The 13,642-nt window shown below is 41.9% G+C and overlaps 1 protein-coding gene across 1 annotated transcript in view; it reads right to left on the bottom strand.

Moving 5' to 3' along the window:
- LOC107595976 (integrin alpha-X-like) overlaps positions 1-13,642 on the bottom strand; it is a 112,856-nt gene that overhangs the window by 43,922 nt on the left and 55,292 nt on the right. Inside the window, exons 6-10 of the mRNA XM_016286571.1 lie at positions 10,812-10,945; positions 10,474-10,619; positions 10,083-10,236; positions 8,720-8,852; positions 5,384-5,457 (exon numbers count right to left, since the gene is read on the bottom strand). Coding sequence (XP_016142057.1) covers positions 5,384-5,457; positions 8,720-8,852; positions 10,083-10,236; positions 10,474-10,619; positions 10,812-10,945 — 641 coding nt within the window. The remainder of the gene's footprint in view (positions 1-5,383; positions 5,458-8,719; positions 8,853-10,082; positions 10,237-10,473; positions 10,620-10,811; positions 10,946-13,642) is intronic.

Genomic DNA, 13,642 nt, shown 5'->3' with positions numbered 1-13,642 from the left:
CACAAAAACTGCCATGTGGACCTCAAGAGGAAGCTCCCCCTGCTCCAGCAGGTGGAGGAAGAATTCGGGACGGTTGGGTCATACTAATAAAAGAAAAACTTTCAAAAACGGAAAATAAATGGGGGTAAAAAACACAGCTAAACTTTTCTTTTATGTGGTCTGGTATTCTGTAAAACCTACTGCTGCAAGGATGATGAAGGCATGAAGAAGATAATAGAAATAAATCCTTTGGTAACACTTTCTATGAAGCCCGTATTTATAATACATTATAAGGGTATTCTTAAGGCATTATAATGAATGCATAATGCATTATAAAAAAACTTATAATATGTTACATCAACTCATGAATAATCATAACAACAGTTATAATACATCATAATACTTACGTATTTGTGGTTATAAGTTTAAGAGTATGATTATTTATAACACACAATGAACACCATATTAAATCTACTTCATTTACAGAATAATGGACTGTATCATATCTTGACATTGTTTATTTAAGATCTGCACAGTATCTTACTACAGCTTGTGAGTGGTTAGATGCTAAGTGTTTCCTGTGGAGCTAATGTTAATGAATTGATGTGAGCTTTATACACCAACTGAAAAAAATGCAATGATTTATATGGTTACATTTTATTTTGATGGTCCCCTTAATCAATCGACTATAAGCAACTTTGCAACTACATGCCAACTAACTCTCATTAGAGTATTAGTATGCTCAAGAATGGTAGAATCACGAAGGATTAGACGAAGGAGCGGCTGGTGTGACGACCCTGGGCTGGACTCTGCTTCATCCACGGTGAAAGCCGATCCGGCGATCCACAGCGCGAAGTTGATATATTCCCTCAGCGACCAGCACGAATCAGCTCTTGGCATGACGAAGTGGATATCGTCCTCTTTTGGAAGGCCAAACAAAGTAGTTTCGCTTTCACAACGAAACACACAGCGCCTTCACGACATGGTGGCAGCAACAATTCTACAGCGAGAATAAAAGTTACGCCTTCTTTCTTTGCGTGAACATTTGGCGGCGTTATGCAAATCTTCCCACATCGTGACGTAGACATGTGGTGGCGTGTTAGAATGAGCCATTTTAAGTAGGCGTGGTTGACTTAACTTTTATAAAGAATATCTCTTTGGATTTGAGACTTAAGTCTTTGCAACTTTACAGATCTTCTTTATGCACCAAGAGCTTGAAACACTTCAAAGAGAAAGGAAAAATTTAAATCGCATCATATGACCTCTTTAAAGCCGATAAATAACGCATTACTTCCTTCAGAGACACTTCAGATGCACACTATTCACCATGATGGTTTTGAATTGCTTGAAATATGATCGGAATCAAGAGAAGGAATTTTCGAGAAGGAACATACAGTTAAGTGCAACATATAAAGAGCAGGGGTCTCATTTATAAAAATCTCCGTAGATTTCATCCTAAAAGTGTACGTATTCACAAAAGCTAGATTTTGCGTATGCACACAAGTTTTCAGATTTATAAAACCATGCGTACGCCAGAACCTGCGCAAAAATCCCTTTGTATATCCTAGTCAGGTGAAGACTGACTACACCTTCAAATACAGTGGTATTTTTCATAATGTTGTCGAGATGCCTTCACACGGCATCAACACCTTCGTGCAGCTGTAAGTAAGTGCGCATCATTGATCATTGTTCGCACTAAAATATTTTCTCATAACATGAGATCTGCAGTTTAGTTTAAAGATGAATTATTGTACACCTATAAATTTAAATCGCATCATATGACCTCTTTAAAGCCGATAAATAACGCATTACTTCCTTCAGAGACACTTCAGATGCACACTATTCACCATGATGGTTTTGAATTGCTTGAAATATGATCGGAATCAAGAGAAGGAATTTTCGAGAAGGAACATACAGTTAAGTGCAACATATAAAGAGCAGGGGTCTCATTTATAAAAATCTCCGTAGATTTCATCCTAAAAGTGTACGTATTCACAAAAGCTAGATTTTGCGTATGCACACAAGTTTTCAGATTTATAAAACCATGCGTACGCCAGAACCTGCGCAAAAATCCCTTTGTATATCCTAGTCAGGTGAAGACTGACTACACCTTCAAATACAGTGGTATTTTTCATAATGTTGTCGAGATGCCTTCACACGGCATCAACACCTTCGTGCAGCTGTAAGTAAGTGCGCATCATTGATCATTGTTCGCACTAAAATATTTTCTCATAACATGAGATCTGCAGTTTAGTTTAAAGATGAATTATTGTACACCTATAGCACTCCTCGCTGTCATTAAAACAGCATGCCACAGGAAAAGTGATTAAGCGCATCCACTAAATATGTTTTATTTAACTTCTGCGTAATGACTTTATGTAATTTCAGTGCTTATCTCCATTAATCAGAGTGGAATATTTTATGTAAATGTGTATATCGAAAAATGAAAACAGATTTTAAAATCGTTGTTTACTTCATTACTTTTCTCACGCCATGAAAAAGAGTGCATACGCATGGTCTAGAATGTCCTTTCGGTGCGCACATATTTACGCCAAGTTTATTTTTTATAAATCCCGATATGTGCGTGGAAACTTGCGTACGCAATTTCTATGCCCATTTTGTGCGATACAATGTAAATATTGTGAGAGCATTACTGTAAAATAATATTGTGGAATCTTTGTGTGTCCATGTTTTGTACACACGTTGTTACTGGAAGAGTGCATTTACAACGGAGCTACACATTCATGACTAGAACAGTTAAATTCGCTTGTTCATTTGCAGCCTTTTGTGCAGTTTGTATGTTGTAATAATGTGTTTATTTTATGTAATAGCAAAGCACTTCAGTTAAAAGGTGTTCATTCAGCTCTTCAGCTTCAGCGCACGCAACTCGAACAGCAATGCACAACATTAATAACTATAACTGTCTGTCATATACAAAACATTATAAAGAGAACACTATCGTAATAAAAAGTTGTGAATTCTTTGGGTTTATTTGCATATTTACCTAATGCAGTTGTGCTGAAGAGTAGCGCTTGTGCTTAGACTGTGGGCACTCAGTGTTTTAGGCTAATATCAATATTGACACCAGCTTAGTAGTTCATTATAGGTTGTGGATAATGATGCAATTGACCCAACTAAACTGATTTATTTTGATTAAACTGAATTAGGTTGTGTGTAAAAATGTCTTCAATTAAATGAACTAAGGGCAATTCATTATTGGTAATGAAGTACATTTTCTAAGTTGAACTGACTAAAAAAAATTTTTTCAGTGTAGCACGTACCTTAGTTCAAGATCACTTTGTGCAATTGAGTATTTTTGTGCATATACAAGTTGTAATATTATGTTTATGTTGATGAAATATCTGATTTCCACAGTTTCTGATTTCAATTTCTGAATATCTGATTTCCAGTTTACTGGTGTTTAGCTCTTTACCTACAGCACACGCAGCTCAAACAGCAATTATGATATTTGAAATAGTGGTATTAATTTAAGATGTTTATTTTTCAAAGTCATTGATGCATTATTAATAATAACCACCACTTTTAACTTATTATTTTCATCAACAATATGTTTAATTAAAAATAATTTGGTTATTGTCTCTGCGGAGGCTATTTAATTTTATTTATCCATGGCAGATGCATTTTGATTCTTTACACGTAAGTAATTTTGTTTTGCAGAGTCGGCACCAGCCCATACAAACTGGCCCCTGTGGCACCGACACTGCTTATTTGCTTTATTTAAGCATTATTTTATTTATTTGTTAGGCTTTTTTTTGATAAAGAAAGTTGGTAATAGGAGAGTAAAATTAATTAAAAAACTTACACTGATTCAAGTTAGGCTGCTGTACTGTATATGTTCGCTTTATGTTGAAGTGTGAGACATGGATTTTAATGGTGAGACTTTTTTTGTAATCAGGCTGTCAAAAATTATATAAAAATTTTGATTAAGATTTATCAGCCAACATATTGTTTATTGGCTTTCAAATATAAAGAATTATGGGTTATAAGTATTGGCCAAACTCAGTCAACAAGTTAGATCATGCAATGATCACAGTGACATCACACTTTATACATCACATACTGTGATACTCACACTGTGAGTAATATGTGAGCTTATAATTAATAATATAGTGTAATATTGTGAATTCAAGATGTTGAGCAGGTTGAGAGGAGGCAGTTGAAATATTGATCACCGGGGGGACATTCTACTTCCTATTTCTCAACACTGGAAATACGTGGATACTGCAGAATCTGTCAGCAAATCGTTTGTGCTTCACAGTTATGTTATGGACTCATGTAATTGTTACACTGGATAAATGATGAGAGGTCTCTTTAATTGCTATTCACATATGCTCATGTGATATTATAATGCCAATATGCACTGTGGCCTGGCCCTGTGTTAGCAGAGTACTGGCACACGTCCAGGTACATGTGAACCAGCTATCTTTCCAGCTCAGGTGTAGAATTACCTGGCTTCAGTAATCACATCTGCTATAGAAAATGTAATGACAAGAGCAGTAGTAGTTAGCAACTGATTGCATTGACATGTTGCTCTCTGTGTTTCAGGAAGTGTCAAGTCTTTTCAAGGGGAAAAATAAATAAAGGTTAAGAAAAGGAGTCATTAAAAAAACCTCCAGAATCCGAATGTAAACAAGGATACTGATTTTTTTAAACACTGTGTTTTTATAAAATATGAACTTCTACATGATGTTTGTGATATAACAGACCAATATTGGAGAAGTTTTAGATAACAGTGAACTCACACTAAACTAACAGAATGAGAGTTTAACACAATGATATCACAGTGGTCTCACATGGTGAGCTCGTGACCACATCATGAGTATCCAAAGAGCTCATGGTGAGATCATTGTGAGATCAAATTGTTGACTGGGAAATGTTCATATCAATGCATCCCTAGTCTAAATATAAATAAAGATGTATAATCTAAATCTAAATAAAGATGCATACTTATATAGACATAACCATTGAACAGTCCTTTGCAGCCATCTAGTGACTATTTTAATTTTTAAAGTATTTGTTTTCCAGTAGATGGCAGCAATCTTCCACTAAACTATATGGCACATTTTCTATGTTATTACCATAAATGAATTTAAGAAATGTAGATAAAGTAAATTTTAAATAAAATTCAAAGTCATTGATGCAAAAAAAATAAAAAATACCCATGGTACTATAGAAGAACTTGCCTTTTTGTATAATATAGATGTATAATAAGTGTATAATATATATATATATATATATATATATATATATATATATATATATATATATATATATATATATATATATATATATATATATATATATATTTCTGGATGAAAAACTCAGTATAAAATAAAAATAAAAAAATAATAGGGAAACAATAATATATGGAAATGTTGCTGACCTCAGAAAGGGCCACACTGAAACCCCCCTGTGATAATTCCATCTGAAAAGAGCTGAAGTTCCCTGTGTCAGTTCCTACAGCAACAGAGAGAAGGAGCAGGTAGGATTTCCTTCAGTGAGATTTATTTAGATATTTTAGTTCCCTTTCAGTCAGTCATGTTCGACGTTATGTCAGCAGTGACTGACGAATTGGGATCTCACCGAAGAGCCCAATCACCTTCGAGTGTTAACAAAACAAGCCAATGAAAGTTGGCATGCGAGCTTTGCATCGTGCACCCCGCCCCGCAGCGCGGGTATATATGGAGAGCGCATGCAGTCGCACATTCAGCTTTTCGCTTCGGAACCGAGCCTTTCTGCTTGTGCGGTCACTGAACGAGAGAGTGTCTGCAAGACAGCGTTTAAAGTGTTGGTGTTATGGCGCATCAGCGGAGGTTTGCTGGTCCAGTGCTGTTGATTTTTTTTCTGGTTTGGACGGCATGCTGCAGCTTATCAAACTGCGGTCACGCTGCAACCTCCCCTGTGTGCTTCAGCACTTTTTATCTAAAAGAGCAATATCCAAAAGAGCTCCACGAGTGATGCAGCATCTTTTTAAAGATGGCCTTCCACTCATGTGTTTCTGGATGCGTCGCTTCCTAGCTCCGGCTGATGGTCACGATCGCAGCATCTCGTGCCTGGGCTGTGAGCACGCTGAAGCAGTGCTCGTGGATGACTCATGTTCTCATTGCGGGATCGTGATGTTGTGATCAAAACTCCTCTTCATCAAATGGGGTGAGTCCCCCTTGCTATGCCCTGGTTCTAGTTCCTCTGTCTCACAGCAGCGGAGGATTACTTCGGCGTATAGCCAGGGCGATCTGAGGATCACAGTGAGGGCTTTCCAGCTGAGTGCGTCTCCGTGGACCCCTCACTCCTCCAGCACATCGCTCCCTCTGGTGTTTAGGGGAATGTCCCTTCCAGCTAAGGGTATGTGGAAATCCCCCCAGTCAAGCGTACTATTGTAATGCAGCTTTGCTTAATAATCCACACCTCCAGTCCAGAGTGACGAAAGTCACGGCGCGGTTCCTGGGTCAGACGATGTCCACCTTGGTGGTCCAGGAATGCCACCTTTGACTGAACCTGGCAGATATGAGGGAGTCCGACAAGCACCGCTTCTTGGACCCCCCGATCTCCTGGGCTGGCCTCTTCGGCAATGCGGTGGAGAGCTTTGCCCAGCAGTTCTCCACCACACAGAAGCAGACAGAGGCAATTAAGCGCATCCTGCATCCTGCTGCTCTGGATCCTGCTCTTCAGGAGATGGTGACCACACCACCTGCCCAACCGTGGAGCCAGTTAAGTGTCGCACCGCGCACTCAGACCCCACTACGGGACACTTTGCCTTCCAGGTTGGGTCCCTGCACTCCACCTCGCTGACCCACTGCGGGTATGTCGGTGGTTCCCCAAGTCCCGCTTGTTCGGTTTCTGGGGGCCTGGCTAGCGCTCCCTAGACCGTCTCGCTGGCTCACGAGAACCATCAGACTCAGCTATGCGATTCAGTTCGCCCGGCGTCCTCCCTAGTTTAGGGGCATTCTGTTCACCTCTGTTCCGAACAAAGATACTCCCGTCTTGCGAGCAGAAATCGCAGTCCTGCTGGCGAAGGACGCAATAGAGCCGGTCCCTCCAGCCGATATGAAGGCGGGGTTTTACAGCCCCAACTTCATTGTACCCAAGAAAGGCAGTGGGTTACGACCAATCCTGGACCTGCGTGTTCTGAACCGAGCCCTCCACAGGCTCGCATTCAGGATGTTGACGCAGAAACGTATTTTTCAATGTGTTCATCTACACGATTGGTTTGCAGTGATCGACCTGAAGGACGCGTACTTTCATGTCTCGATTCTCCCTCGACACAGGCGGTTTCTCTGCTTTCCGTTCGAGGGGCGAGCATATCAGTACAAGGTCCTCCCCTTCGGGTTGTTCCTGTCACCTCGTGTCTTCACCAATGTCATGGATGGAGTCCTCTTCTTGAAGTAGGGGCTGTTGAGGGAAAGAGGCATTTGCATTCTCAACTACCTCGATGACTGTCTCATACTGGCCCAGTCTCGAGCACAGTTGTACGAACACAGGGACGTGGTACTCAGCCACCTCAGCCGGTTGGGGCTTCGTGTCAACTTGGAAAAGGGCAAACTCTCCCCCATGCAGAGGATCTCTTTTCTTGGTATGGAGTTGGACTCAATCAATCTAACAGCATACCTCTCAGTAGAGCGTGCCCAGTCGATGCTGAACTGCCTGGAGTCATTTCAGCACAGGAGGGCGGTCCCACTGAAACAGTTTCATAGGCTCCTGGGGCATATGGCATCCGCTGCCACGGTCACGCCACTCGGATTGCTTCATATGAAATCACTTCACTGTTGGCTTCACGACCGAGTCCCGAGATGGGCATGGCAATGTGGCACTCAATGGGTCTCAGTCACCCCATCCTGCCACCAGACTTTCAGCCCGTGGTCAGACCTTGCCTTTCCTCGGGCGGGAGTTCCCCTAGTGCAAGTGTCCAGGCATGATGTAGTCTCAACAGATGCCTCTGCCATAAGCTGGGGGGCCATGTGCAATGGGCATGCAGCATCGGGCACCTGGACAGGGCCTCGTCTGCAGTGGCAGATCAATTGCCTCGAGTTGCTAGCAGTATGGCTTGCTCTGCGCCGCTTCAAATCGCTGCTACACGACAAGCACGTGCTGGTCCGAATGGACAATACTGCGACCGTTGCGTACATCAACCACCAGGGCAGTCTACGTTTCCGTCACATGTCTCAACTCACCCACCACCTCTTCCTTTGGAGTCAGAAGCATCTGAGGTCACTTCGTGCCATTCACATCCCAGGCGAGCTCAATCGTGCAGCCGACGAGCACTCACGCCGACCCACCCGTCTGGGAGAATGGCGACTCCTCCCCGAGACAGTCCAGCTGATCTGGAGATGCTTCGGGATGCTCAGATAGACCTGTTTGCCTCTCCAGATACGTCCCACTGCCAGCTGGTCCAAGGGAACCCCAGCTGGCCTTGGAGCCAAAGCAAGTATGCGTTTTTCCCCAGTGAGCCTTCTCGCACAGACATTGTGCAAGTTCAGGGAGGACGAGGAGCAGGTCCTCTTAGTAGCGCCATGGAGGGGGTCAGCAATAGTGACGTTTTCATAGGGATCCCATATTTGTCAGTCACCGCTGACGTAACATAGAACATGACTGACTGAAAGGGAATGTCACGGTTACGTATGTAACCCTCGATACGTAACAGAGAAGGAGGTCTCTGTTCCCTCCTTCAGGGAACGAGGGTTACATGTATGTAACCGAGACGATCTCTACTATTGCTCAGTACCTTCAATGGAGAATATTTTTTCCCTTAGCTGGTTTAGTATCAAGGTGAGAGCGCTGAAACTCTCTGTCTCAAACACAAACTGGGGTGATGAAGCGATCAGCTCCAGCTCAGGATGAGAATACTCCTTACCAACCTGACAAAACAAAACAAAAAATTATTTCACACATTAAAAATACCCAACACTTAGGGAATAGAAAGATGTCAATTGTTTGATGAAATCTATTCAAAGGAGTATTATAGGTTAAATACACAAGCCACTTTCAGACAATAAACCCAGAAAAATTACTGGAAATTTAATAGACTGACTTTTTCTGTAAATACACAATATCAGCTGTTCACACAAGCTATCAGTCGTATTTTTTAAATACTCTTCATACATCAGCAGCAAAACACCAGCAAAGTCTGTAATGTCAATAATTGGAAATTAAATTTTAAAAATCTGCACCATTTTCTTTATCCACCCACATGAATCATACGTGACATGTGGCCAAGTATGGTGACCCATACTAGGAAATAGTGCTCTGCATTTAACCCATCCTTAGTGCACACACACAGCAGTGAACACACACACCGGGCAGCCATTTATGCCACGGCGCCCGGGGAGCAGTTAGGGGTTTGGTCCCTTGCTCAAGGGCACCTCAGTTGTGGTATTGAAGGTGGGAGAGAGTGCTGTACATTCACTCCCCCCACCTACAATCCCTGCCGGTACGAGACTCAAACCCACAACCTTTGGATTATGAGTCCGACTCTCTAACCATTAGGCCACGACTTCCCCGAGTCATGAAGAGAAGTACTTAGTTTCGATGAGTGTTTCTCAAATGGAAGGCTCCATCATAGACAGGTCATTTCAGTTCGAAGGATCCTTAGAAGGCAGCATTGATTTCACATCATTCATTATGTATATTTATATCAATTGTATTCTTCCGGTCCTCTAATCATAATTACAATCCTTTGCACACATTACAATTCATGAAAAATAATTGCCAGAAAACAACACTGAGCTCATCCAATTTCATTATGTGATGCAAGATAAAAACAACGGTTGTTAATTTGAAGTCATTATGTTTTCTTTTGTTTGTTGTTTCACACAATGATAAACTGGCCATTATGTAAACCACTGGCAGACCACAGATGCTTGCTATTCAATGCATTGAAAGTAAAGTATTTCTCCAAAATAAATTTTCCAGACCTGTTCACACATGACCTCGAAATGGTCTCCAAAATGTCAATTCTCTAAAAAAAAACTATGCGTGAAAGCACTTATAAGCTCTAAGAGATGAGTTATATACTGACAGCACAATAGTGTTTCAGCTGTATTTAAGCTGGAATATTAATTTAATTTTACTTAATTATTTGTGTTTACCCCAATAGCAAATCGTGTGATGTCTCGTTCATTGGCTTTCAGGATGACATTCTTAAATTCCTCTTTGGGGTCATTTGATTTTCCATCAGTGATCACCAGCAATAACTTCTGAGAGTTGCTTCGCATGCCCACCTTCTCAGAAAACATCTCTTCTCTGAGGGGGAATAAAAGAGCAGTACAAAGAAATAAACCACAACTCTGGTGTTTGGCTGAAGTTCAAATTATAGAAGAACCCATATATCTATACAGCATAATAGCATTTCACACCATCACCTAAGAATTGTTCTGCATTGTACAACAAAGAATATGGCAGTACTGGAGTTAGAACAGTGCAAGCAATCAAATTAATAAACATTACAATTGTAAATAATACAATTACTGTTGCACTCACAGCACAAAACGTATTGCAGAAGGCGTGTATGTATCTCCCTGTGCCTGGGTCACATCTTTCATTAGTTGGTCGGGGTCTCGTTTCACTGCAAAGTTCTCAAAGTGAAAGACAGCCGACACTTTTGTGGAGAATTTGGCTACTGCCACCTGAGACACAGATACAATATGAATATAATTCTATAGTAATATAACAAATACTACATTTTTTGTTATGAAACATTTTTATTCAAACTACATGACTTTTAAAATCTGAACAGATTTTAAATCACTACAAGGCATCATAAACCTGCCAAGTTTTTAAATGGCTACCGAGAAAAATTGGCATGTGCACATACACACCTGTGCTCGTGTATCCAAAAACATGGCAATTAAGTTCTTGATGAATCTGATCATTGTTTCAAAATTTTCTTTGGTGATACTGCCAGAGTCATCAAACAGAATAACTGCATCCAGAGGGGGAATAACATGACACTCTGAAATACACAAAAACAAAATCTGCAGATGACATAAAACTGCACTGCAGCAGTGTAAGTGGTAATGCATAATTTATAATCTACCAGAAAAGCATATACTATATGCAACATACTATAATTTGGCCACTAATTGTAATCCTGCATTCATTTAGAATGGATAATATAGTCGGAACACAGGGTTCCCCTTCAGCGGACTTGAGCTGCGTCAGAAATGCTTTGGGAGTGCCTCTGCGTGACCGTGTCCTGAAGCATGTGTGAAATCAGTTCAATGGAATGGCGAGAACTTTACGGTGCGAATACACACGACCATTCTGTTGTTTGTTTGGGAGCGGAGCATGCACAGTCAGCTCTTGAGGGAGCTGGCTGGGTTCATGCATAAATGTCCCGACTTCTGGAATGTTAGCACTGCTCCCGTTGGCGTTTCTTCTTGAGGGAAGAAAGTCTTATGCAGTTTAGAATCGAGTGGCTCGTATCTCACATTGCAGTGTGCATTACGAGTCTGCAACAAAATAATGCTGGGGGAAACTGTGAGCAGACGGGAGGTTCCCTTTCTCTCTCTTTCCTCCAACCGCATGCAAACGTGTTAATGTGTTAATTAAATTATGAAATTGTCATCTGGCTTTGAGAAGTTTAGATGTCTATATTAATTTATATTGTCTATATTAAACAGCAGCTATATCACTCTGTGGCCCAAGACCGGTTGCCCACTGAAGCTAAGCAGCCTAGTTCTCACCCATATAAAAGAGCTGGGGTTGAGGCTGAACGCCAAGAAAAGTGTGCTTTCTCCAGCACAAAGAATCACTTATCTGGGCGTGGTGTGGGATTCGAGCATGATGCAGTCACATCTGACTCCTGCTTGGATCCAGTCAATCCTCACAGCCGTAAAGAGAGTGAGAGAAATCCAGTCACTCACTGTCAAACAGAGACTGTTAGGTCTGATGGCAGCTACATCCAACGTGATACCTTTTGGTCTGCTGTAAATGAGGCCTTTGCAGTGGTGGCTCGGGACAAAGGGGTTTTCCCCGAGGGGCAACCTACTTCGCATGTCTAAGGTACGTAAGCATCGCTGCGTGACCTTGATCATGCAAAATGGGTTGCCCCTTGGGGTACTGGGGGCTCCTTGTTGTCGCGTAAAGCTAACGATGGACGCCTCCCTCACAGGCTGGGGAGTAGTCACGAGTGGCCACTCTGTCCAGGGTCTGTGGGAAGGCCACCATCTCACGTGGCACATATATTGCCTGGAGATGCTGGCTGTGTTTCAGGCATTGAAACACTTCCTCCCAGACCTGCGAGACCATCATGTGCTTGTCCGCACAGACAGCACATCAGTGGTCTCCTACATCAACCACCAGCAGTAGCTGGTATTTCTCTGAGCAGTAGCTGGTATTTCCGGTTCCTGTCTGCTGTGCTACTGAGAATTTTGCGATTGTAGCTCCATGTAGCTTTGTTTTTCTGTTGTAATCTTTATCTTACTATCACTTTCTGTTGTTTAAACTGCTAAAATATAACTTAATTAGTCAAGTCAAGTCACCTTTATTTATATAGCGTTTTTAACAATACAGATTGTGTCAAAGCAACTGTACAGCATTGATTAGGAAAATAGTGTGTCATTAAGGCAAAATTACAATGGTAAATACTCAATTTTCAGTTAAAGGCAGTTCATCATTGAATTCAGTGATGTCATCATCCTGCTCAGTTCAGATTAAATAGTATCTGTGGAATCAAGCCGACCATTGTCACGAATTCAGTCCATGGACTTCCGTTTATTCACCACCAGAGGTCACCCTTTCCATTACATTGACTCTCGCACAACACAAACTGTTGCATAGCACCCTGGACTACATATCCCACCATTCTTTGCACGATTTGCACACTACACTGATTGCACACAGCTGTTTCTAATCACCTCACTCACTATATAACACCCACTCTAACCACCTTTCTCTGCTGAGTATTGTTTAGCCTGTACCCCTTTCCGAGTCTCTGTGTTTTCCTTGTTTTGCCTTGCCTGTTTCTGCGGTATCTGATCTTTGCCTGTTTTCCTGGATTTTTCCCTCTCGTCTCGCCCCTGTGATTCTGTCTGCCGATAGGTGACCTACGCTAGCCCTAGGACTATTCTTGTGTTTTGCTCGCCATATACCTGTTTGCCATTGTTTGACCCTGCCTGTTAACCACATCTCTCTAATAAAAGCTTGCAGATGGATCCACACGTCTCACGTCTCGTCAGCCCCGTTACAGAATACTCAGCCCTACAAGGACCCAGCAGCTTTTCTGAAGAACATTGGCCAGGTATGGACACCGCAAGGATTTTGTTAGCCCTTAAACAGGGTCCACGATCACTGGAGAACTATATCCGAGAGTTTTTAGCCATCACTCACTATTCTGAGTTACCAGACAGTTTATTGATAGAGTTTTTCTGCGATGGCGTAAATCAACCTCTGAGGGCTAAGCTTAGACGCGAGGGTCCACGTTCATCACTCACTCAGTTCATGGATCATGCTTTGTTGACTGTCGGATCTGTATTTACTGTGGGTGTCGCGGAGGAAGAACGCAAAACAATGTGTGTGACTGAAGTGGTGGCTGTACCAGAGCACGCTCACAAAATGGCGGCGGCAGCGGAGCCTGATCGCAAAATGGCGGCCACACTAGTGCATGCTCACAAGATGGTGGCGACAGCGGAGCACACTCACAAGATGG

Source organism: Sinocyclocheilus grahami, unplaced genomic scaffold, assembly GCF_001515645.1.
Source record: "Sinocyclocheilus grahami isolate Dianchi unplaced genomic scaffold, SAMN03320097.WGS_v1.1 scaffold212.1, whole genome shotgun sequence".
NCBI classification, from domain to species: domain Eukaryota; kingdom Metazoa; phylum Chordata; class Actinopteri; order Cypriniformes; family Cyprinidae; genus Sinocyclocheilus; species Sinocyclocheilus grahami.
The sequence above is the reverse complement of the archived record's forward strand: the minus strand, read 5'-3'. Positions and strand labels throughout refer to the sequence as shown.